The 27,250-nt window shown below is 46.1% G+C and overlaps 1 protein-coding gene across 1 annotated transcript in view; it reads right to left on the bottom strand.

Annotated features, from left to right (window-relative positions):
- LOC142803358 (neprilysin-1-like) overlaps positions 1 to 27,250 on the bottom strand; it is a 91,155-nt gene that overhangs the window by 19,755 nt on the left and 44,150 nt on the right. The window contains exons 5-7 of the mRNA XM_075888472.1: positions 19,743 to 19,940; positions 15,872 to 16,104; positions 2,011 to 2,139 (exon numbers count right to left, since the gene is read on the bottom strand). Of these exons, the coding sequence (XP_075744587.1) occupies positions 2,011 to 2,139; positions 15,872 to 16,104; positions 19,743 to 19,940 (560 nt within the window). The remainder of the gene's footprint in view (positions 1 to 2,010; positions 2,140 to 15,871; positions 16,105 to 19,742; positions 19,941 to 27,250) is intronic.

Genomic DNA, 27,250 nt, shown 5'->3' with positions numbered 1-27,250 from the left:
GTTGCTACGTTATACTCGCTGGGCGTAACCTCCTTGGTTTTTTGAAAGGTTCAGCGAGCGTTGGGCCGCAGGGCTATGAAAACAGTGTACTAGTATATAACATGATCTCAATGTGGTTAAAGGTGGTACGTAGACGCGAAGCGCAAGCCGTATAAAAGTGTGCGTGTGCCACCTCTCGTTTAGTCCTTGGGATGTCCGCTAGATGGCGGTGCTTCTATATGGGGAATAAATAATGAAAAGATGCGAGATGGTGGTACTTGCAGTGTTGAATAAATAGATATACGAATGGACACACAGACAGATGCTAGGATGGACGCATGAACGGATGCAGGGGCGGATGTATGGACGAACGCAGGGACGGACGCATAAACAGATGCATGCATGGACGGGCGGATGGACGTATCGACGGTCACACAGACGGACGCATGGAAGGACGGAAGCAAGAACGAAAGGACGGACGAATGCTTCGCTTCACTCTCCATCATTCACTCCTTAGATATGCTTCCAATTTTTTTTTCAATGCAGTTCAGCACAAGGTCTAGGCGAGTATTATGCTGCTGAAACGTACGTCCAAATTCCGATATCATCAAGGTAACACCTGAAGACCTGCCTTTGAAGGCACGCAAAATCGAGCCTATCAATATTTCGAAGGTCGCAGTAGCATTATATAAATTGAATGGCATTACTTTGTATTCGTGCAGCACCACAGGCCTGACGAATGCCGTCTTTTTTTTTGTCGGCTGCGTGCACGGGAGTTTTCTAGTAGGAAACGGAAGGCAGGCAGTTTATGGTGTCATCGAGGCGCGGCACTGGATAGATGTTTTTCTTGGTAACCGCATTCAGTAGGTGGTAGTCAACGCAGACTCTCCACGTACCATCCTTTTTCTTCACTACAATAAAGGGAGCAGCCAACGGACACACCGATCCCTGTGTTATTTCCTTTTTCGGCATTTATTGGGCATGCTTTTGGTTGACCTTCCACTTCGATGTAGCCACTCGGTAAAGATTCTGCCTAAAGAAATGTGGCAACTCGGTGTGGATGTGATAACGTAAGCGGTGCCTTTCACTACGGTGTCTGTCTTAACAATATGGTGGTTTTGGGACGTTAAACCTCTCATATCAATCAATCAATCAATCAATCTGATGACGTATCCAGGACGGTGGAATGGAGGTATCAATATCTTTCGTAGTGAAAACTTCACGTTTTATAAGCGCGACATGATGTAGAACATGCTGTAGACAGGACTTGTTGATGTTACAACAGTGTAGTCTAAAAAGGGAAACTTAGGCATTGTGTAAGTTTTGCAGCGAAAGATGTTATGAGATCAAAACAAGAGCCTAAGATGTTGACATATTCGTCACTCGTCGTCAGCGGTGTGCACAAACGGTGTAGCAGCACAGAATTGAAAATGCCGAGGATCCAGTCGTATTTTACTGAGAACATATCAGTCGCACACGAATACTCGATCATGTAGCCACCGGGGTGCTTGAAATCAATGCGCGAAATTATCTTATACTGGGGTCATGTCATTCAAAGATTTGTTTTAAGAGGTGCAGTACAGGGTGGTAAAACAAATAAAATAGTAAAATAAGCAAGACTCAAACAATACAAAGTACGCTACGAGTACTTGGTTTAAGGTCGGCATATATAAAAGAGTTTAGCCATAAGTCCTAACCGTCAAAGGCGACAGCTTCAAAAATGAGAAGATAATTCATTCGGGATTGGAGATCTCGCTTTTGCGGAAAATGATGCATAACGGCAAGCTGGGTACCTCGGTACTTCGCCGAAAGATGTTGGCATTGTAGGTGCCTTAAAAATGTTTTTGTAGTATTTGACCAAAGATATCCTACAGGGGGCTTTGGAAAGGCAACTCCTCCAGCCTTCACTGTGACTGTGCTGCGTTTTTCTGCGCACCCCTTGCGTTAATTTTTTTTTTCAGAATACCCAGTATGTTAGCGACTGATGAGCAGTTGTGTGTAAGATATAAAAACTATGGTACACCTGCTCACCACTGATTGAATCGACCTCCGATAGCACAGCCCCCTCCTGGTGTATTCTGCGAAGACCTCAGCCGTCATACCTGGTGTGTTTTGCACGGCATAATCGTTGAATGAGTGCATGAGCTCGTGACCTATAACCTGCAGTAGAAGAAAACGATTGATTTGTGAGACACGTCACACTTGGGTGTGAAACAATAAGTGGTAACATTTTCAGGAACCGTCTAATTTCTTAAACGACTTGTAGACATATGGGGATGTACAATGCGGTAAGTATTCAAGCAGTAGTTGCATCGCCAAAACTGTAACTACTCAAACAGGCAAACGTCAATACATCTATAAACTGATGCGTATTAATACTGGCACTCACATCGTTGACGTGAACAACTAAACAATCATGAGTACCAAGAGAGCTGAGAAACGCTTTCAGCGTGAGGTGAAGCTATAGCCAACATTTCAGCTAGTAACCTTGTCTAACTCGGCAGTGCGCGAACTGCATTGAAAAAACTATAGTACACCGGCCCATGCGAACGATGATGAAAGGGTATGCGAAAGGAAGCGCGTTAACGGTTAAACTAAGAATAGTAAATTATAGAGCAGACATCGAAGTATGTCTTAGCCTAAACTACACAAACTATCGCGAAGTTCTCTCATCTCCAGATGCCATCTTTGCCGCTCACTCCACGGCCCTCCCTCATACCATGCTAAGATGTACGCTGGCTTACATGGCGTAGGCCTCAAACAGAACTGGCATATTGTTCAATTGCCACATCGCTCACCTGCTTTCTCCGCAACATGCTCCGCTGGTTGTGCCGTGGAGCGGTGACATAGGACTGGGAATTGGGCTCACTGGCGTAGAAACGCGACGCCGCCACATCCCATTGAGTGTAGGCATTGGTGATTCATACAACAATATCCTTTTTCCTTCATATTTCATTGAACAAGTACGCCACGCAGAAATCTGCAGGTCGATCGCCATCGTGAATCAGACGAGGCTCGTGATAGAAATCGTCACTGCTGACACTAGCTGGTGTTCGCTCCTTTACAGTCCTGTTTTCCAGTTCGTGTTACTGATGTGGCATTCTTATTTTTTTACATCAAACGCAGCGCAAGACGAAGCGGTCGTGGCTACAAAGCCGCAAATGGGCAGTGCTTGTTAGGTAAAATATAAATATGGTGGCCAAGTTCACACTCTAACTCCAGTTGTTGAGCACATTCCAGTGATGTTAAACCGACAGCCAGGAGTGTGCACGGCGCGGACTTCAGTTCCACTGAACATGGGAGTGTCCCACCGTCGAGCCATGAAAAAAGAAATGGTGGCCTGTGGAGCAGTCACTGGCAGGCTCGTGCTGGACAATGTGGTTATTTATGCAGGCGGTATCCAGCTAAGCAGCTACATTATTATAGAAAACACCGACCCTTCAACCAATTGATAATTAAGAATCGAACCACCACGTCGACAGCAAGAACTAGAATAGGCGACAATAGACAGATTTAGTAGCGCGTCCGCAGAATCCATATGGACGCGGCCTGCCAGCTACTTGCAATGAGAGGCTGCTCCTGCGAACACGCAACTAAATTTCTTTAATGCTCGATCACAGGCCAGCCCGTGTCAGTAGCCGCAACGTTCATCACGTGCATATCTCGTAACGGTTGCGACTTGACTCCAGATTTTTGCGGTGTACACTTCTCAATTACGATAATTACATGTTAATCTATTTTCGCTGAATATTATTTTCTTGTTTCTTCCCCTTTAGGTGTGGGAGGAGTAAGCAGGAGGGCATGGGACTCTTCCAAAAAAATCATGTTCCTCTCTGGCAGACAGGACAACATTCCAGTAATTTCGCTATAGCGCGTAATTGTCTATTGATGATTTCTGACAAAACACACGATGCATATAATTTGGTACCTATGCGAACTCCTTGAAACCATGCTTTTTTCGCTAGAACTATAAGTGAATTGTCTCCTTTTGTGTGTTTATATAAAGTAAGGTGGATTGAAGCCACCTATTACAATAAAAGGGCCGTATGGTATCTTCGTAAGTAATCAATCAATGACTGTGCTGTCAACGTTGATATCCTGAAGAATCGACTAAGCAATTTTTTAAGGATTTTCAAGTAGAAGTGGTGTTGAAGGCGTTCGTCACACTTTATTATTTTGTCCTTCAGCACTCTTGAAGGTAGTCGAAGAGTCGGGGGAGAAGAGAAGGATGGAGGAATTGTTGCGTAGTTGCTACTCCAGAATTAATGGCTCTCTGCTCTTTTTACGATTTCGCGACACCAGAACGAAATGAGAATAGAATAAAGAGCTTTTTGCAAGGAATTGAATAGAAATGAAAATATGTCTACAGCAAGTTTTCTTCTACGCGCTGTTTTTCAACCTTCAAAATCAGCCTTCAAGGAAACCACCAGAGTAAGTCAGAGCCTCACATTTATCAATAAGGCAGTACATTTAAAAAGCCTTCGCTGATTGCAAGCCTGGTACATTTGAAGCAACAAGCCTACCACAATTCTGCCCTTATCTAAACCTTATTGCTACAAAGACTGTCTCTATTCTTAGCGTAACTGTGGTTCTGTGCCATTATTATCCGTCGTGCGGCACTATTCAGTAACAACCCCCCCTTCCCGGCCCACTCTTGCGGCACCTTGTGACTTTTTCTCTCGGTGGTGCCTCACCAGCCTGCTGTCTCCCCACTCTGCACTTGGTTTCAAATGTGGAGCATTTTTTAGTCATGCTATGCCGCGCTTAGACGTCGGCACCGTCCACACCCCACCGCACATACTCGGCTTGTCTCCTGCCTCGTGCCTCGTCTCGTATCACTCGAATGCCGGTGTTGTGTAGGCGGCGGATCGCGCGTTCGGAATTCAGTCGAGGGCGTCTTTACTTAGCTTTCACTTGACTTGCCGCTTTGCTTTACTCAAGTAGACACAGCATTCACGCGATACGCCCATCTCTCTGTGGCACATTTTCTCGAGTTTCTCCAATGGGAAGACATGGGCGCCAATTTTTTTTTGGTTTCTATTGCCATCGGCTACCTGACCCGAAGGCGTATTCAAAAAAGCTCTCCTCGAACTTCGAATGAGTATTGACGCTAGCGCGAGACTTGTGTTGACTGCAGGCTATTGAATGCCACTCTTTCCTCACCCTTTTGCAACACTGCCCCCCCCCCCTCTGTCGACACATGGGCGCTTTTGACGAAACTTTGTCAGGGAAGGCATGTAGCTCAGTGCAGCAGGCAGTCGTACGCGATAAACTGTATGCCCTCACTCTTCGTGCGGATAGAGAGAGAAAGAATAGACTTTTCAAAGGATTAGTTCAGGAAACAAGGTGAATCAGTTGAGCGCAAGTAACTGTACTACCCAGGTGGTGCCTCCACCACCCCTGACGCGATGATTTGCGTCGAAGAAAACCCACGTTCGCTTTGTTCTACAACGTCGGAATATCCGGTTGACTGCACCACCACGAAGGCGCCCGTTCACGGATAGAGAAGCAGTAACACACCGGATTACCACAATGGCTTCTACTGCTGCTCACTCACGCAGTAAGTCCGCCAACAAGGCACACCAGAAAGAATTTTAGAATTGCCCGTGAAGAAAACAAACAAGCTGCACGCGGTAAGCTTTTCTCCTAAACTATACATACTGTAGTCGGAGTTTCATCTCATTTTATGCGGCCTTTGAAGAACGAATGAACGTGATTTCAAAACACCACTTTCGTTAAAACCGCCTGGAAATTGGCCATCGTTGCCGTCGGCTTCCCGTACGCTCGCTCATCGAGTGCTCGCCTGTCTTAGCCACCGCGATGAGCTCCGGGCTCACGATATTGGGCTGAGACCTCGTCGCTCTGTTGGGAGTCGTCGAAAACGCGTTGCGGGCTCTCTTAACGAGCTTGGTTGTAGTATGTCGCGCGCTGTACGTGAACCAGCACGGGCTGGCGAGGCTTTCACTATAGCGTCGGAACTCATTGAAAATTGGTCGCCATTACAGTTGGCTTTCCCGTCAGTCGGTCGCAAGCCGCTTGGCGCCGTCCGTTGGTCGTGGCGGCGGACTCGCGTTTGCGCGCTGCACTCGCACGAGTTTGTGGAGAAGGGCCGCATTACCGTCGATTTCTTAGGCGCTAGCTCCAAACCAGCTCGGCGCTGTTCGTGGCGGCGGCCAAGCGTACGCTCGCTCTCCTGTTCAAAGTTCGCTAGCGGCCGACACTCCGCGTGCAGCGCCGTGTTTGGTGTCGCGTTCGCTTGCTCGAGCTGAACGACGTCGCTCGCTTAGGATTCGCCGACTTGTTGGCGGCACGGTGGTTCGCGGAGTTGTGGTTTCAGCCGCCGCTCCTAATCTGTTGTGCTACGGGAATCGAAATGAGTCTTTGACGATGTGTGACGTACGGTGAAATTATCAGCATTCCATTTCTCACGTATGTGTTTATTTCACCTTGCATGTATTTCTCTTATGCATTCGTATTCATCCGCTGCCACGTGTGACTCACTATTTCACATACTTATTGTGCAGCCCTGGGCACACACCGTGCTGAAGGCTGTGTGCGCTAGCGTCTGCGATATCTGACATCTATCTCTTTCCTCAGAGCAGCATCAGAAGATCTTTGCGAGATGTGAAGGTAAAGTTATTTGTGTGTCATATTTTACACGCATGTTTTTTATATTACCTTGAACGTACTTGTCATATGCTTGCATCTTCATCTTCTGTCACGTGTGTCTAACTATTTTTACTATCTTATTGTACGTGCAGCCGTGGGAACACAACAGGCAGAAAGAAGGCTGCGTGCGCTAGCGTCTGCAATGCCTATCATCTATCGCTTCCGTCGGAGGAGCTCCAAAGCAGTGAACAAGATGTGACAACGAGACTGGATTTGTACATTTCACCGTGAATTCACTTTAAAAAATGAAAAGCTTCATGTGTATGTAAAAAAATAAAAGATTTCAATGTCTCAATTTTGTCTTTCGTTGTTGCCGTCACTTTGAAAGCAGTTACACATAGGTGTCTAACTACTTTTTTGCGTGTCCTTTTCTGCGCTATTTGTTGCTGACTGCGCAGAAAAACAGGCGGAAAAAGTATTTGGTCTGGCGGAAAATAAATAAAAATCTATGTTTGAACTGGGCATAAAAAGTACATCCGATTAGAGTCTTTTAGTGGATCAACCGTTCATCCGCTGAGGTGCAACTGTGAGGACTAATGGTTGCCCGGTAAGGCGTAAATGCGGGGATAAACAGTTGCCTAATAAGGTGCAAATGTGAGATATAAATGTTAGTCCTGTGAGGTGAATTGTGGGTCTAACGGTTACTCACTAAAGTGTAAATGTGAGGACTAAATGTTAGTCCCTTCAGCTCGTCTGTCAGGACTAACTGTTAGAACCGGTGGCGTTATTCCTTAAAAGGGTTAATGGTTGTGGTAGCCCCATTAGTCCCCAAAAGAACGAATCACACATCTTTTTGCCTCAGAGTGTTTAGTCTGTCCAATAAAAATTTGTGTGTCCAAAAGCGTGTCCAAAAGTGTTTAGTCTGTCCAATAAACGGACTGAATTGTTCTGGTTGGCCGTGAGGAAAATCGGGAAGGGCAACCGAGGGATCAAAAACCTGGCTTCCGACTCCTCACGGTAGTTCTGGTCGCAGCAAACGGTGCTCTGCAATATTGGCTCTGCCGAGGCAACATGTGACGGTTCGAAAGATGAAGGGTCTTGTAAATTTGTACAAAAGTTCCTGTACATAAAGTCGAGTTGTTGCACCATATCGAAAGGCGCTGGTCTCTATTCCTGAACAAGCAGCAGCAGTCATCTCAAGACAAGACGGACACCATGCAACCAACCTTCCACTCCCATCTGTAGAATCAGTGGCTACGCAGCTGAGAAAGCTCTGCTCTAGACAAAAGAGGGAGAGGGCAGTAGGTTGAGTTTCAAAAGCCCAATTCATACGGAGGCGGTTGGTTCTATCAGGTGGCACGCGCTTGGCTCATTTCAGCCGTAGCGATTGCCCTGGCGTTCTATGTCACGTGAGTCAAGGTGTGACGTGTCTGTTTTCGACCGTTTATTGGTGTAGGCGAAGGAGCGATCCAAGAGACCGTCCGAAACGAAACTAATGAATTTAAATGGCTGCGAGACAGCATGGAGTGAATGAATTAAAACTTAAGCGCTTCGCGCCTTTGAAGTAACTGTGTACTTTGAGTACACGGATTCTAAGTGGGCCTCATGCACTTACGCTGTGGCTCACCCCTCCCCCCCCCATCGGTAGTCCATCTCCATTGTCGCAGACAAACTATCAAACAGATAGATAGACAGACAAACAGGTAGACACAAACACACACAGACGGACAGTCAGACGAGCAATCAGACAGACAGATAGACAAGCGGACGGATGGATGGAGGATTCACGGTTTACCAATGAAACCCTTTCAAGCTTCGTCCTACTCATCAGTCACTACGTGGTAAGTCTCTGGTTTATTTTCTGTTACAAGTTGTCTTCTACCACCATTAACACAGTCGTGTTACGAGTGTATTGCTGTCTCTTGCAGAGACACGGAGTGCGTCCGTCGGAGACATCGGGCACGTCCCACAGAGACCCTGGACGCGCCCCACAGAGGTGTTAGACCCGTCTCAACGGCGTTAGTTCTCGCTCCTTCTCGAGTGTCTCGGCCCTTTCCCACTGCCTTGATGCTCTCTGCCTGGCGTCGACCCTAGCGACCCCTTCGGCCCTGCGTGCACTGCGTGTGGGGCAGATGAAACTATCGAGCAACTGTTGTGCGTTTAACCAGTGCTTCGCACACCATGTGGCAGCTTGCTCGCCGCACTCCGTCACCGCGGTCTGCCTGCGGCTTCACAGAGGGACCTTCTCTTTCCTGCAAGGCACCACACCCAGGTCTTCGAGGCGGTTCTTCACTTCCTTGAGGACACTGGACTAGACAACCGGCTATAGAAGCCTCCGCCACGTTCTTCGTCATGAACGCCATTTCTGTTCTCTCTGCTTCACATCTTTATTACCCCCTCCCCCCCCCCTTTAAGGCACTGAGCCGTGCTCCCAACTATGGCTGCCGAAGTTGCGTCTTTTCCTTTCCTGCACCTCGCTCTCTCGCGACCCAATAGACTATTGGAACCTTTCTTGTAAGAGTGAATATGCTGCAATTTTTTTATTGTGGGCAGGCCCTTCATGCCTATCAGCTCCGTTTCTGACATTGGCTCTTCGCTTCCCCTCGTCCTCGCAACCGATGCACACCACCCACTTTTTGAAGTAACGAACGGAACGCCTCCGCCGGGATTTGAAAGGCGTATGAAATTGCACCACTGAAGACCCGAGTGCTTCTCATTCTAAGATGTGAATTCCACGCTACACACGAAAAAGACGACTGGCCTAATACGCATCTTCTCTGGACGTCATTTGCAGCGAAGCGCCTAGATACGCAGCCAATTTTAATTGCAAAGAATTTCTTAGCAACACTTCTGTGACTTTGAGTCTGTCTGTCTGTCTGTCTGTCTGTCTGTCTGTCTGCCTGCCTGCCTGCCTGCCTGCCTGTCTGTCTGTCTGTCTGTCTGTCTGTCTGTCTGTCTGTCTGTCTGTCTGTCTGTCTATCTATCTATCTATCTATCTATCTATCTATCTATCTATCTATCTATCTATCTATCTATCTATCTATCTATCTATCTATCTATCTATCTATCTATCTATCTATCTATCTATCTATCTATCTATCTATCTATCTAGCAACTTACGACTTTCAGCTCTTCTGGCCCTTTCGATGATGTGATATATAGCGAAATCGATATGGCTTAACATGACTGTATGATGAGCATATGCCAATAATCATAACATGAAAATCAAGACACGTGTATCCTGAATTTCATGATTCACGTGTCATTTTCTTGCTGCTCTCGAGGTGGTTTTGTTCACGTAATATTGTTATGGCGATTACAAACACATGGAAGAGAGAAAGCAGTGTATTTGCAATATTTACAGATATGTATGACACCCCTGGGCTGCTAGGATCTCGCGCGCCGAATCCGGTTCTTCTTTATCAATGCGTTTACGACGGGGCGGAGCCATGCCCACTCCGCCGGGGGTGATGCCTCGTAGCATCACCCCCGGCGGACGAAGCGCCGTCACAGCGCGGCTAAATCCATCAGGACTGGCAGTGTAGTAGCGTTTTAGTCGCGACACACGAACAACATCAGCAGGTGGTGTGGGAGAAGATGAGTGTGGTTCAACGGGAGTGATGAGGTAGTCGACATCAGTGACCTTGTGGAGGACTTTGTAGGGCCCGGTGTATCGTGGAAGGAGCTTCTCGCACAAGCGTTCACGCCGATGTGGCGTCCAAAGTAGAACGAGAGAATCAGCAGGGTAGTCAACTTTGGGGTGCCAGTCATCGTAGCGGACTTTTTGTGAGGCCTGAGAAGCAGTGAGCCTAGTGTGCACGATTTGTCGAGGGACGCGGGCTCGAGAAGCAGCGTCCTGAGCATACACCTTTGGTTTGGTAGTATCAGAAGAAAGGAGTGTGTCGAATGGTAAGGCAGGGTTGCAGCTGTACAGAAGAAAGAACGGAGAATAGCCAGCGGTGTCATGCATTGATGAATTCTACGCAAACATAACGTAGGGGAGTATTGTGTCCCAGTCATGGTGATCAGCAGAGACGTACATGGACACCATGTCTGTGAGAGTTCGGTTGAGGCGCTCTGTGAGACCGTTGGTCTGGGGATGGTAGGCAGTAGTAAGGTGATGTTCGGTAGAGCAGCTACGGAGGATTTCGTCGATAACTTCTGCGAGGAAGCAGTGGCCACGATCCGTCAGAAGCTGGCGCGGAGCCCCATGCCGCAGAGTGACGTCATTCAGTAGAAAGTCTGCGACGTCTGTAGCGCAGCTACTTGGCAAAGCACGAGTTATAGCATATCTGGTCGCATAGTCAGTTGCGACAGCGATCCATTTGTTGCCTGACACGGACGTTGGGAAAGGTCCGAGTGAGTCAAGGCCGACGCGGAAGAATGGTTCCGGGGGAATGTCGATAGGTTGGAGCAGGCCAGCCGTACGTAGAGCAGGAGGTTTGCAACGCTGGCAGCGCTCGCAAGCAGCGACATAGCGGCGCACAACTTTATACAGGCCAGGCCAAAAGAACCGTTGCCGCACGCGGTGATGGCTGCGTGAAAAACCCAGGTGTCCTGCCATCGGAGCGTCGTGCAGATGTTGAAAAATGGTGGCACGCAGTTGTCGGGGAATAACTAACAAAACGTCCGGGCCATCAGGCTTCATGTTGCGGTGGCACAGAATTTCGTTGCGGTGGACATATTGACGGAGCAAAGGGTCAGAATGTCCTGGAGATATTCGCTCAATGACCGTCTTGAGGGTTGCATCTCGGCGCTGCACTGTGCCGATGTCGCGCAAATCGGATATGGCGAGCACACAAGAATCGCTTTCATGGACGGCGAGGCTAACAGGGTCCACCGGATAACGCGAGAGACAATCGGAATCTTGGTGTAACCGGCCAGACATATAAAAACATCGAAGTTATACTCCTGGAGACGTAGAGCCCAGCGACCTTGGTGACCGGTTGGGTCCTTGAGCGAAGACAACCAACACAGATCATGGTGGTCCGTTATAACTGAAAAATCACAGCCATACAAGTAGGGTCAAAATTTCGCTACAGCCCAGACCAACGCAAAACACTCGCGCTCTATTATCGAATAGTTTTGCTCAGATGAGAAGAGAAGGCGGCTGGCATACGCAATAATACCCGTTTGGCCCTCCTTGTGTTGAGCGAGGACGGCACCGATGCCGTGAGCACTGGCGTCTGTGCGAACTTCAGTCGTCGTGGACGGGTCGAAGTGAGCCAATATTGTCGGTGAAGTGAGCAGTTGGATCAGCGTGGAAAACGCAGCTGCTTGGTGTTGGCCTCACGAGAAGGGCGCATTTTTTTTGAGAAGATCAGTGACTGGTCGTGAAAATGTAGCGAAATTGCGTATAAAACGTCGAAAGTACGAGCATGAGCCCACTAGTCAACGAACATCTTTGGTAGTAGAAGGCAGAGGAAAGTTCTTGACAGCGCTAATCTTGTCAGAGTCCGGTTGGACGCCAGCAGCACTTACACGATGACCAAGGACCATGATTTATTGTCAGCCGAAATTGCACTTTTTCGAGTTCAGCTGGAACCCCGCTCGACGAAAAACGGCTAGAATGGTCGACAAACGAGTTAGGTGGCTTTTAAATGTTGGGGAAAAACAATCACATCATCGAGGTAGCAAAGGCAGATGGACCATTTATAACCACAGAGGGGAGAGCCCATCATGCGTTCGAACGTTGCCGAGGCATTGCACAGTCCAAAAGGCATAACCTTGAACTGATAAAGGCCGTCCAGTGTGACAAAGGCAGTGTTTTCGCGGCCCAAGTCATCGACAGAAATTTGCCAGTAGCCCGAACGCAGATCTATAGATGAGAAGTATCGCGCGCCGTGAAGGCAGTCACGGGCGTCGTCGATTCGTGGCAGCGGATATACGTCTTTGCGGGTTATCTTGCTCAAGGCACGGTAGTCGACGCAAAATCTCCAACTGCCATCCTTCTTTTTGACTAAAACAACAGGTGACGCCCATGGACTTGATCAGGCCTCTATGACGCCTTTGGAGAGCATCTTCTCGACTTTTCGTTGTATCACCTGGCGTTGGGACTGGGAAACACGATATGGTCGCCATCTAAGAGCACTAGCATCGCTGGTATGTATTTGATGACGCACAACGGACGTTTGTCCTAAAGGGCGGTCATCGATGTCGAAAATATCTCGGTAGGTGGTCGAACTACTAACTACTCGGGTCGAACTACTAAAGTTGAGAAGCAAAACCTGAACGTAGTTGTCCACGATAGTCACGATGGTATGCGGCACAGCAACACTTAGCGCCAAGAGCACATCCACTAATGGAGACACTGTGTAGTCACGGTCAGGAAGAGCTGGTGATATCGTTAAGGCCACAAATGTGGTGGCTTGCGGTGATAGCTGAACATAATCAACAGCACACAAGCGGTGTGACGGTGAAGACGGCACAGCCCCAAGTCGAGGCAGTTCAAGATGGAGAACGCCGGTTGCACAATCGATGAGAGCGGCATGAGTGGACAAGAAATCGTATCCAAGAATCAGGTCATTGGGGCACTGCTCAATGGGGTGATCAGCAATTGTGATGCGTGCTGTGCATATTCCTGTGGTGGCAAGACTTCTTCCGTTGGAGACACAAATAATGCCAGAAGCAGCCGGTGTGAGAACTTCTTCAGGCAGCGAAGAAGTCGGGCACTCATCACAGAAATATTCGCCCCGGTGTCAGTAAGTGCGGAAACAGTCAGACCGTCAACGTCTACGTCGATCGAATTTAGTCGTGTCGGCATCGGAGATGCAGCTTCACCTCTAAGAGCTGCACCACTTAGTTTCCCTGATGAGAATTGAGCAGGGAAGTCAGGCGTCATCGTAGAGGTGAAGGGGACGATGGGCGACGTGCAGGCGGCGAACGAGACTGATGACGTCGAGGCGACGGTGAGCGGCTGTGCTGCGTATAAGGGGCATCGAATGGTGGAAGGTGACGGTAGCTATCGGGGATCAGTGCAGGAGGCTGGAAAAGGCTGTAGCTGTCGGCGCGGCGAGCAGTGCTATACTGTGTTCGGCACGAAGACCAATGGCTGCGGCAATACCGTGCAACGTGCCCTATGCGGCGGCACTTAAAGCAGATCGGCCGATCATCCACCGTTCGCCATTCGGCCGGATTGCGAGAGCGTGGAAAAGATCGTTCATGGGGCGGTGACCTGGGGCGAGGCGGCGACCTTGAATGGAAGCCAATAGGTCGACACTGAGCAACGGCGCAGACACCGAAGCCCAAATTGCTGAGTTCTTCCTGCACAATCGACTGTACCAAGCAAACTTGAGGTACTTGCGAATCGACGTGGCCGTTGTTAGAAAAAGCAGGTGTAATTGCTTCGATTTCCCGCCTGATGATTTGCGTAATTTCAGACGTCGGTAAAAAATGTCTATGAGAGGTCAATTCATATTCGCAGGAGGACGTCGCAGTGGTGTTCCGTCGTCGACTGATTGATCTTGAAATACGCCTGCTTTTCGCGTGTTCAAAACGCCGGCATTCCTGAATAATTTCCTCGATGGTCGCGCAGTTCCGGCACATTAGCTGGTTGAACGCATCGTCCGCTGTCCCCTTGAGGACGTGGCCAACTTTATCCGATTCCGACATGTCGTTGTCGACTTTGAATGGAAGCCAATAGGTCGAGACTGAGCTATACAACGATGCGTTACATTCCCCTTATGGGTAGCTCATGGCACTCTCGCGGCAGTTTAGCTAGCTTCAAGTATACCAAATTCGGTGTTCTGTGACGGGAATGTATGACGAAGGTATATGAATGGTGGAAACATGAGTTTATTGACATGCATTTTAGTACAACAACACTACTACATAACACGCTCATGGTGCGCTCGTGGCCATTTTGCTAGCTTCAGTACACCCCATTTGGTATTATGTGCCGTGAATGAGTGACAAAGGTAAGTGACACGTCCAAACATGATAATAATGATATGCGTGTCTTAAAAAACATGACCCCATGCTGCACCCATAGCGCACTCCTGGCCGTTTGGCTCGCATCACATATACCAAGTTCGGTATAGCATGACGCAACTCGACTAAAAACACAAATGTCAGGCGCAAACGCGATAATCACGACATTGAAGTCACGGGTGGCATAATTTACATGCCTGCCACAGCTGGTGCTTGTATTGCAAATGTTAGTGATAGTTTGTCACGCGAGTCTTAAAAAACGTACTTGCATCCTACATAAACTCGTGAGTGCGCATAAAATTTTATTTGTGTTTATTGTGTACTACATCCTCCCGCCTCGCGACTTAGCGCTGATTTTCAAGTGACAAATGAACCTTCCTCATTCGTGATTCACATATCAATTCCTATTGTACGTCTCTTTTTTAACAGGAAAACGAACAATGTGTACATAAAAAGAGTGAGTGAAAGAAAAGGAAGCGTTTCACAATTCGACACCATTTTTATAGTTGTAATGCCAGCTTTCGCGCTGCCCAATTTTCCCAACCAATGGCGGCTCGTCACTTTCCGCAGACACTGTGTTCAAGCGCCCTTTGCTTGCGTTGTAGCGTATATGTGTTGGCGTCTCTCCTTTGTCGTAAACGCGTAATATGGACTAGTTCCAGATTGTGCAACTACCCTTTCGTCTCCGCTTTTAACACGGCACATGTCACCATTAGTCGGGTGAAAAGAAGCGCAGTGGCGCCTTATGAAAAGCGTCCCTGCCTCGGGCTGTACCACATGATTCACGTGTCATTCACGCCCAAAAAGTGTTATCAGTTCTTTTTCGCTATATATGTCAGCGATTATGCAGTTTCCAAATTCAATATTGATACTTGACGCCGACAGTTACAGCACTATTCTTATTAACGTAAATAAGTCAGCTTGGAAAGCCTACTTAACAAAGACACCTGTATTCACGTAGCTTCACGTCTTCTAAGCAAGCATTTGTGTGAAAACAATGCGTTACATTCCCCTTATGGGTAGCCTAACAATGTTTCTCCTAAGTAATTAAAGTGTCTTACTCCAGGTATTCTAAATATGTGCTAACTTGTCAGTTTACAACAAAGTGTTAGCAATGTCCTCTACGGGATCAAAAAATGGAGGAGTCATATGCGTAAAGAAAAAACCGACTGCTTACCCACCATATTTCAAATTTTTGTTGAAGCGAATTAAAAAACGGACGGACAGAAGAGGCTGACAAGGCAAGCGCTGTCTTTGTCAGCCTCTTGTGTCCGTCTGTTTTTTAGTGCGTTCAACAAAATTTTTAATTATGCAGGTATTCAAACTGGCCCCAATTTGACATCTTGCTGCTTACCCATCCTATGCCACCATAGTTGAGTCCGAGTGGCCCGTACTCATAGATAAAGGGACGAATGAAAGTGCCTATTGGTATTACGACGCCCCCTATCAGTGGGTTGTTGTAACCACCGACATACTCTTCTTCGTACAGTGTAGACGTGGTGTCCCTCCAGTAATATTGATACTCGAGGCCACGAGCCTTAATCCATGTGGGAAACAGCCAATCCAGTGGTGCGTCTGGCAAAAGCTCTGCAGCACGAAATCAAAAGCACATCCTTTAGCAAGCATATACCTTTGTGAGCATTTCACATAGTAGAGCTCTGCATCTACCGCACCAAAAAGCAAGTGGTAACCAGAAAGTGCCAGTATATGCTTTCGCACTGTCCTAATTAACACCAGAAGCCTTTTGCTTGTAAAAGTAAATGCAAAGTACGGGGACTCTGTGTGCTGCCGTTTGAGGAAACTGGGAGGGGTGGCGTAGCAGAGGTATAGAGGTCAAATATCGCAAATACAGTTTCGTTTCCTCCATCGGTTTTAAACTATTTCAGAAACAGTATCACATTCCTTTTCGTACATATATAATTTTATGCTACGGATCCGTTTGCTACCGTACAATACAGCTCCCCGACACCTCATTGTTACTTTTTACTGCTATTTTATTTTATTTAACCTCCTTCTGTCACCGTTATAGAGATAGAATTACGAAGCCCAATAAGTGAGCTTAATCTTTCGCTAAGCTGTTGTATTCAGTTTCCATTGATCTCAGGCCATTGCATAGTGTTTGAAATAGCGCGCTGTAAAGAAATGCTGGCGTTGAGTGCGAAAGCAAGGATTCGGGTGCTTGAAAGTTATATGTAGAGCAATGCACGCACCGCTGAAAAAAAATTAACAAAAAAAAACTAAAGTGCCGAACCAGCGTGATGAACTATGTTAACAACCCATAATAAATAACCAGCGCATAGTAAAAATGCATGTAGTATTATGGCCGATCTCGTTGCACGTGCTCAAAATAGGCGATCAGTATTGAATGCGAAGCATTTATTAGTGAACATTGGCGACTTTGAGCTTATCTATCTATCTATCCATCTATCTATTTATTTATTTATTTATTTATTTATTTAAATAAATAAATAAATAAATATCTATCTATCTATCTATCTATCGATCTATCTATCTATCTATCTATCTATCTATCTATCTATCTATCTATCTATCTATCTATCTATCTATATAGCCGCCTACGACTTTCAGCTCTCCTGCACGTTTCGATAATGGTGTCGATATCAAACATTGAATGGCATAACATGACTGTATGAAGAACACATTTGACTAATCATAACATGAAAATTATGATGTGTATGTCATGAATGTCATGATTTACATTTCATGGTCTTGCTGCTCTTGCGGTAGTTTCGTTCACATGGCATGTTGCAAAGCTGGTATGGTATGGCACGATTGCATAGGCAACACAAGCGACAGATCTTAACATGAAAATCATGACATTGGTGTCATGTAACAACATGACTACATGTCACGCTCATGATGCACTCGCGTCCATTTCACATATAACAAATTCGGTATTACACTACGTGAATGGATGTCGAAGGTATGTTACTGGTGCAAACATGATAATCATTAGATGCGTGTCATGTAACAACATGACTACATGCCACGCTCATGATGCGCTGGCGGCCGTTCGTTTCTCTAGCTTCACTCATACCAAACTTAGTATTACAGGACCTGAATGGATGATGAAGGTATGACACTGGTGCAAACATGATAAGCATGAGATGCATGTAATGTAACGACATGACTGCATGCTACACTCATGATGTGCTCGCATCCATTTCGCTAGCTTCACATGTACTAAACTCGGTAATACGTGTCGTGAATGGATGCCATATGTAAATGAAAAATCCAAACATAATCACGACATGCGTGTCATGTAACAACATGACTACTTTCCATACTGATGATGCTATAGCTTCGCTATATATAGTTTTGCTATTGTTTCGCTATAGCTTCACATATGCCAAATTTGGTATTACGTGCCGCCAATGGATGACGAAGGTATGTCACTTGTGCAAACATGGTAATCATGAGATGCGTGTCATGTCAGAACATCACTACGTGCCACTGTCAAGCCACCAATACATTTCGATGTGACGCGGTGCGCGTGCTCACCGGCGTTCATTTCGTCGTGTCAGGCCGGCGTTGCCACACTAGGTGCCGGTCCTGCCATATACTCGCAGTCGCACGCCGCGCTGTCTTGCTTTGACGCATGCGCATTTCAGCATGTCCGGCGTCCCTCCACCACGAAAAGAGGGAGACGCAGTGTTGTCTGGGTAGTGTATTGGCGCGAAATGCAGCATGTCGCATTTCGCGCTGGTTGCCGTCGTGCCGCGCCGACGGACGCTGGTCGCGCCTGGCGTCAGACTATAGAGTGCTCGCGTTTAGTAACGTAGCGTCACTGTGCCCAGCGCACGCGCGTCAACGCTACATTGGAGTATATTGGGCCCTTCATGATGCGCTCGCAGCCGTTTTGCTAGCTCCACATATACCAAATTTGGTGGTACGTGACGTCAATGAATGACGAGCTATATGACTGGTGCAAACAAAAACCTGACACCGCCGTCATGTAGGAACATGAAAACATACCACGCTCATAGCGTGCTCACGGCCGTTTCGCTAGCTCCACATATACTAAATTTGATATCACGTGACGCGAATAGACGACGAATGCAAACGGCACATCCAAACATAATAATCATGACATGGAAGTCATTTACGCCACCATTTACCTCCACCTCGTAATTTTGTTGTAATTTTAATGTGACATATCAACATTTATTATGCGTGCTTCGCATATCATCGATTCCCACTGTACATGAGATCTGCCTTTTTTTTTGTTCTGTGAAGCGTGGCAAGACAAACGAAAAGCCTTGCTTATTTTTAACAAAAAGCACGAAAATACGGCATAACGCAGCCTCTCTTGGCAGTTTGACGTGAGATATCTCAGACTATAAAAAGCTTTCCCGAACTTCGACCGCATGTGCGGAGCGCACGTCACTAGAGCACAGTGGTTCTGCTCTGTGGTGCTGCGTGAGGTAACTGAGGTTGCGCGCCTTTTGTGGCTGCTGTGCAGGCGAGTTTTCGAGCTGTCAGATTAACAAAAATATAATGGCATCAGCTTATGGCAGTATAGTGAGGCCCTCAAAACAATGAGCCTTGTACGCCGAAATAAAAACGGCTGCCTCTTCTTGAGCAGAAAGGTCTACCAAGGACTGCTTCTAAACGTAGCGGTAGTCTCTCTTTACGGAACCGCTAGCAGACAAGAAATACGCGCACACCAGGTGTTGCCGGGAAGTCACATGTTATAAATATCCGATGTTGTTGTGTTCATCGAATTAGTGTGATGAGAATGTATTTTAGAATATATTAAATAGGCATGGATTGCTAGTGACTAGGAAGTTATTCTGTAACCTAATTTGCTTCTCCACAGTAAGTGACCCAACGATCACCTGTTCTGCATGTCAGGCATCTGCAATTGCAACAATTTTGTGGAAGTTTCTGAATTAGGAATCACTGAAAAGTACCTAATAAAAATCAACCCTTTGCAAAATAAAAAAAAATGCTGATATTTCGGAAAGGTACTTCCGCGGCCTGCACAATTACCTTTAGATGACAGCCGAAATACTGTGCACTCCATAAATTGGAATCTCTGTATTCTGCAGAAGTACACGACTTAAAAAGTAAGTAGAAATACAACTCGTAAAGTGAGTCACTTTGATGTAGATTTATGGTATCTGTCGACAAATGCGTTTTCAAGGAGCTTGCTGAACAGATCTTTATATGCATTAGCAATAGTAACTCTCAATGATACTTACTATAGATGTCTTCAACGAAATCAGGATCCAAACGCCTTCCAGGACTACCAATGAAGATCGTGTGGTTCAGCAGCTTGTTGATCAAGTGTGCTCGAATATCTGCGGTGAGGTAGCTCGAGGCCTGCAGAGCCTTCTCAAAGGCACTACGGATGCGGGACGCCATGCGCTTGGATAGATACGCCATGCGAGGCGTAACCACTGTTCCGTGAGACATGAAAGAGCAATCACTCACTTGAAAGTTTTGTAAAGTAAAGTGTTGTGCGTGGTGAAGATGAAACTAAGCTTAGAAGCAATAACACAATCTGTAATCAGTGCAATGTAACCGCTGAAGGCTCACGTAGAAAGAGCCGTCTAACGTACAGCCTATATTACAAATATATCATCATATCATCGAATCTGCAGAACCCACAGTGCTTGTAGCGAACATGATCGCAATTTGCATACTCTGTATACGGCGGTGAATTATTGCGTACATTTAACACACACTCCTTTCTCATGCTTGGAAACGCTTAGGCTGCCCATGTCGCACGAACAATATTTGTCTTCCTGCAAAACACAAATGTTGGACAAAGAACCTTGAATATCTCTTAAAACGCGAAATTTTGTAGTCGGCGTCTTGCGGCATCCAAGGCTCCTGACCAGGGTAATGAAATCACGTGATGACCATCATACGACGTTAGGATCACGTCACAGATCGTCAGGATTGGTGGCGCCACAATGGTGTCATTTTGATGCCTCTGTGATGTGATGTGAAGTCGCATCACGTGATGTACCACCGTGGCCTAACTTACCGCAATACCAGCTTAGGTGCATGATGATGATGTTTGATGTTTTGTCGTGCAAGGACCATTTCATGGCCAAAGAGCGCCAGTTAATCTTACTAGAGATATGGACAATGATTGCGATAACCGGCTGTATAAGGGCCATAATATTCCTTGCGCTAGAAGGGTAAGAACATAGAAGTAGAAAAAATTATGACCAGGCCGTGAAAAGTGTGTGGTGGTAATGAATGCGAAATTTTTGTGATAATAAAAACGATGGTGGACATTTATGGCATTAGCACAAATGCCTCACTTGTTCACCCCCTTGCGTCCAAGGGCTGTGAGGCAAGTGCTTTGTTCAGAGTAGCCATCACAGCGGAGGCTTCTCTGGAGAGGTCGTGCTACGGAATGCCCAGGTATATGATATGAAAAGTACGAACTTCTCTCAAAAAGCTAACAACCAATAATGTGTAAAATGTTGTTCTGTACCGATGAACAATGCAGGATGAAGTGGTATCTGTTGTGGGTAGGGTAACGAAAAGTGTTGTCTTCTCAGCGTGTCTGATTCTTTACACTAAACTAGATTGTGAAGTACGGTGAGTGCTTCTCCACATCTATGACATAAAGGTTGATCACCCCCAGACAAAAGAAATGAATGTGTTTTATGTGTATGTCCTGTTCTTAACCTTGTACAAATTGCTTCTGTGTGGCGTGATTTTGATACTAGCAGCCAATGACAAAGCTGCGGTTTGAATACATGCAATGTATTACCTGTGTGTGTGTCCCGTGTGCCCTGCCATTAATCTCTGAGCTTTCGTTTTACGAAAAGTTGCAAGTCGAGTGCAAGAACTGGTATCGCTGTATTGGAAGCGGTTTTGCTGGCGGATCCAGCTAGCTGGTTCACCAGAACATTGCCATGAATTTCGCTTTGTCCTGGCATCCAGCAAACTACAACATGCTGTTTAGAAGAGTAGGCTGTGCATAGGATCAAATAAAACGAGACAATGACAGGGTTTTTATGCTTTTTAGGAGTTTTAAGAGCTTTTACTACGCTTAGGGAATCTGTATATATTATTGCCTTCTGTACCTTTATTGGTTTATTGTGTTTAACAGCCGCAAGTATCGCTAAGCTTCGCTGGTGAAAATGCTTGAATCAGAGTGCAAAGCGCCAGCTTCTGAAAAGGATGGGCCGATGGTGGATTTTTCAAAATTTCATACACCACTTGGTCAGAACCTGGGGCGGAATTACTTGAGAAGTTGAGTGATGTTTGGAGCTCAGCTGAGCTGAAGGCTAGGTTATATGCCTCCTATCAAGTACATTTGTACTCGGGTTTCTGCTTTTATATTCTTGTGTATTTTTGAAATGCATCAGTTGATGTGTCGAGCTGGACACCCGTTTGAAGTGTGAACCGAGGAAGTTCACCTGATATTCCAAGGCGTCACCCTGTCTGTTTACGAGTTGGAGTGGATGCACTTGTCTTCCTCCTATCTTACCAACTATGCCTCAGGTTTTAGCCTCCTTTGTATATGAATTGATTTCTGGAAAAAACTTCTGCAAGCTTTCTCTGAGACCGGCCTGCCGACGCGTTCATCTGCTTTGAGACTTTATTTTGCTAAAGCTGTCAAGATTTTCAGCCGTCGCTGAGTTCCGTAGCAACGTCCTTGCTTTGTTTTGCTGTTTGCGCGCATTTCGGCCCTCAGAGTTCCACCACAGAACACGTCGTTTTTCTGGGTGTCCATTCGTTTTTAGGATGCATCAATCAAAAACGCTGTGCATTAGTTCACAGCAGCGTCAATGCTCGAAGTACATATATCATTCCGACCTAAACGAGCGATGGTATAAAACTGTTCCCAGTCGTTTCTGTTTGTGAGTCATTTGGGAACCCGTGGTGGACACTCAGTTGCTGTAGTTGTGCTCAAAACTATGGGAAAGTGGACGCTTCCGTAAGGATTATTGATGACTTTCCACTGAAGTAGACGCACAAGTGACACAGCTACAATGCTTAGGTTTATGGAGGAACCGGTTTTTTTAGCGAGGTTGGTTATTTTAAAATCAGGAGACACGCGCTTGATGAGAGGAGGAACTGTTCAATCAGTTGACTTTCTGCGTCGCTACAAGAGTAAGTCCATACGTTGCTATGTGCATTCAAGTCTCCAAGGAGAAAGTAACGTTCTGGAAGTTCGTCAATTAAACATTGTAAATCGTGTTTTTGCAGCTGATAGCTTGGAGAAATGTAAATACTGCGAATGGTGATACGTTTGATAAAAAGAACAGCTCGAACAGCCGCTGCCTCAAGGGACATAACTCATCCAGCTTGCCCAAGTTTCCACGCTTCATAACCTCAAGGAACGTTTAGAGTTGACGGTGTGTGCAAGCCATCTTTTGATTGAATATAACGGCTCAACCCCCATATGGTGTCATGTCATCATCATGGTCTTTTGAAAAATTTGTAGTTGTGTAGAAAGTTCGCGTCTTGGTTTTAGGTGTGTTTCTCTTACACACAGGATTTTTGGTGAGTGTTTATGTGAGAGTTCTTGGAAATCGTAAAGATTCCTTAAAAGGCCCCTGACGTTTCATTGTATATATTTAGTGTTTCTGGTGAAAGTAAAGTAGTGCTGTTTGTACAAAGAGTGAGGGCCTGTTCAGGCGGAAAGTTTAAATTTAAGTAACAGGGCCATCACCAGACCCCGTTATCCGTTTTCTTGTTTTCCTGGGGCGCTCCAAAGAGCCAGGCCGCTCCCACGGCACCAAGGGTACCGACGTACCCATTGCCTCCTCGGAGGCACTGGATGCCCGCACGTGCGAGCCGGTTGATCGAAGTTTAGGCCTCGCATGATGAGGTGAGGCCTTGAGACCCGAAGACCCTGGGGTCTCTGATTTCTGTTAGTAATGTAGGCGGAGTAGACTGAACTGCTGCCGCCTTGGGGGCAGGCGCCACAGCCGACGGCTTGCTCTGCGCAGCCAAAGCAGTGGCGAGAGCTGGTGCGACGCTACCCCCTGACGCGCCTCATCAGCATATAATTTTCGCCATAGAATGTCGAGACTCTTATTCTTGCTTCTTTAAATGAGATGTTTACCTTCACCTTCTACGTGATGATGTCTTTTTCTTTCTTTCAGAATAGACATGACCGTGAGTATGAGGCATGATTTTCGTCACAGTTGACGCACTGTGCCGGTTCTGTGTATGTAACAGAAGTGTAACCCGAAACTCCACATTGTGCACAAGTTTGCCCGCCGCGACAGTTTTGTGAGCCGTAGCCACATCTCTGACATTGAAAGCATCGTCGCGGGTTGGGTATGTATGGTCGAACATGAAGCTTTGTGTACCCAGTTGCAAATGTTTCGGGAATGATGCTGGAGCCAAAGTTATTGCTTATATGTTTTGTTAGAGTCTCTTTGACATTCCGCATCATCTTGATTTTATGTACATAAATTACATTCTCTTCTTTCAAGCCGTCGAGAAGTTCAGCATCTGTCAAGTCAACTAGGTCATCCTCCGACACGACTCCTCGGACTGTGTTTATTGAACGATGTGCTGAAACAGTGATGGGCACATCACCAAAAGTCTTTAAACTGGATAGTTTATGATAGTGTTCCTTGACTCGGACTTCAAGGGGGAGATCATTACTGGCAATTTTTGTTGCTTTTAACCTGTTCCAAGTTTGTCTATTAGGCACCTTGAAACGAAGAACGGTGAAAGTTTTCTGACAGGTTTTGCTGGTGATTCACTGTGGATAACGTGGTAGCGTGGAAAGTTGTTTTTGTTTAGTTAGCATAGTTTAAAGCTTGCTTCGGTTCGCACCCTCTTCAGGGAGCGTTTGATAGAGGGTTGGAAGTTTTTGGCCATAAAATATGGAGCGTTTTCAGTGGCGGTAGCAGCCACCCACCACCGAGCCTAACGAGGACACGCTGCAAGGCATCAAGAAAATGCTTGCATATGCCAGCTGTACACCGCAACCATAACCTAATCTGAGGCATCCCAAGGTGGGGTGAACACACAAGGTTAACCCTTGCCGCCAGGAAGAACCGCAAGTAAGGAGAAGAGAGAAGTAGACAGGACAGACTAAAAGTGAGAGATGAAGACGAAGTTGTAGGGGAGGGAGATAGGAAAAGGCGACTGCCGATTTCCCCTCGTTGGGTCAGCCCAGGGGTGCCGTCTACATGAAGCCGGGGCCAAAGGGGTGTGTTGCCTCTGCCGGGGGGCCTTAAAGGTCCGAACACCTGGCGTCGGCTAAACCCCCAAGGAACCCCTATTCCCCGGACATGGCTCAGCCACGCACGGCTAGGCGCGGGAGAGGTCGAAGCCCCCCGTTAGCTCGGGTCCGTGGTGTCGCTACACACCAAACGCCTGCTTGCGCAGATGCCCCTGTGGGTACCAGCTGAGGTGCAGAAAGTGTCACATACAGCGCACAGATACGCGTCCAATTTTAAACAGAGCAACTAGCCGCAAAATGTTTGCAACATACTGAAAAAGATACACTTCGATTAGATTTTCTGAAATTTCAAAAAAAAAGTTGAGCTAGAGAAAGTGTATCACTGTCGCCTTCGGGTTAGGCGAATGCAAAGGGAACGAAAGTTGTTTTTCTGACAGATTGACTGCGATACCTTTTTTTCACGTAAAAGTGGAATAACTTTGCGGGTACATTTGCATTCACTTCAGAAACCGATTGGGCTAATAATGCACATGCAAAAATATAAAGTATGCGAACAAAACCTAATTTTATCATTTTCTTTCAAAAGGTATTTTCCACAGAGAATGCTTAGGAACAGCGTAAACGTAGTGTTGTAGAACTGGCACTGTTAAGTCGGCAGAGTGAGAAGAAAATACAACAAAAACACTTACAGCAGCTTTGATTTAAGCGCGCCGTGCCTGAAGAGGGTGCGAAGTTAGGCCTCACGCTTTGTTTCTCTTCAATTTTTGCTTTCTTTTCCTTTCCTCTTTTTTTGTTTTTTCGTAATCTGTCTTTTTTCTCTAATTTTATTTACTTCTCTTCCTCTTTTTCTAGTTGCTCTGTCTTTCTATTTCTTTTCCTATGTTTTCCTTTTCTCTGCATTTATATTTTGTGCTTGCTTGTTCCATGTTCCTATTTTTATACCTGGTTAGGCTTTTGTTACGCCACTTGCTCACGGAATACGAGAGCCGGGGCCTCGATAGTGCTCCGCACTTATCCTCATCAGGGCGTTTGAAGAACAAAAGGGACATGACGTTTCGTTGGGACGAGCGTGCGCTATCTTACCGTCATCAATGTGCTGAAATAACAAAAGGCATAACATATTTAAGTGCGAACGTAGCCTCATATGTCTCAGTATTCACTTATGATCATGGAGGTACTCGAAGGAAAAAAGGACGACGACTTCTTTTTGGCCTGATTGCCCACTCGAATAGTTAGCTATTCGAAATTTTGCCGGCGTCACACACAACCTTGATAACAGCATACAATCAAATCATACGACAACCTGGTCATCCTAAGTGCTTCGTACCTAGAATTATTCCGCCAATAAGGTGACTGAATAATAAGCATGGTTACAACAAGAATGATTGCCAATACAAAGCAGAGAAATAGGTGCTAACTCTATATGGTGTGCTGCAGTCCTCTCTCCTGTAATCAATGTCCTGATCATCACAGTGCTTGGATTTTAATGAAAAACCTCACGGGTCACAAACCCAATTAGAAACAATACCGTTTTAACTCTTTTAATACCAGTAATGGGGACACTGGATTAGGTTCCAGAAGCTTGGTCTTAAGACTCATTGTCTGCCCTTCTAGTCTTTCGACGACACATGAATTAGGAAACTCACTTAACTTAATATAATGGTATTGTGCTCAGCGCAAGTTTATTTTTTTGTTGATTTTCTGGTGGTTGTCTGTAAGGCTGCCTTATTTCTTGGTGTGAATTTGTCATTCTCCTCATTAAATAAACTTTTCTTGCCAGTACTTTTTGCTCGACTCGTTAAAGGAAATGAATCGCAATGTTGTAAATAGTCTGGGTGACATGTGTGTGGCTGCACCATTGTTGCCAAATCTCGGAGAGCAACAATAGCTCGATCGCAGCATAAAAGTAGCTAAAATAGCCAAAAATCTATAAAGAAGCCTTAAAGTAGCAAAAAAATTTGTCGATCATTTTGATGCGTAATCTAGGAGTGCAACAAATTTTCTAGTAGCTGTGTTACCCTACAGTGTAAACAGAACTATTAAGTGACGTTTTCTTGCATGCAACTATGCAGTACATGCACATAAATGAAATGAAAAGCATTCTCAATTTCATTCAAATTATTTCAGGCAGGTGTGGTCTTTAGCGACGCGTGCAGGCTTTCGCGCTTATCCGACATAAGCTGCGTATGCAGAGTGCTATGTAAACGTTAGGAATGTGCGAGTATCCAAAACATTAATTGAGAAATCGAGTAGGACCTTTGTGAACAACCGAACATTTTTAATCACATTTTATTAACAGCCACTGAGGAGAAAATTCTGATAAAACAACTCGTTCGAGGAGCCAATGGTCATTCTTGTTTTTGTTTTAGGCGATAGCGTTTAAAAGAGCTCGTTTTGCAAGAATTCTGGCGGCGTCATGATTGACGTCGTTAGTGGTGAGTGACAAATCATTTTGTACGTGACCGAAGTTTTAGAAGGTGCAAACAAAGTAAATCATGAAGATGCCCGGGTCCGACTGGGCATCGAATGCGGACGCTTGCGAGGCATGCAGGGGTTCTACCACAAAGCCAGGCGTGAGGTTGAACACACAGT

This window comes from Rhipicephalus microplus, chromosome 3 (genome assembly GCF_043290135.1).
Source record: "Rhipicephalus microplus isolate Deutch F79 chromosome 3, USDA_Rmic, whole genome shotgun sequence".
Classification (NCBI taxonomy): Eukaryota; Metazoa; Arthropoda; class Arachnida; order Ixodida; family Ixodidae; genus Rhipicephalus; species Rhipicephalus microplus.
This window is presented reverse-complemented; position numbering and strand designations above follow the sequence as displayed.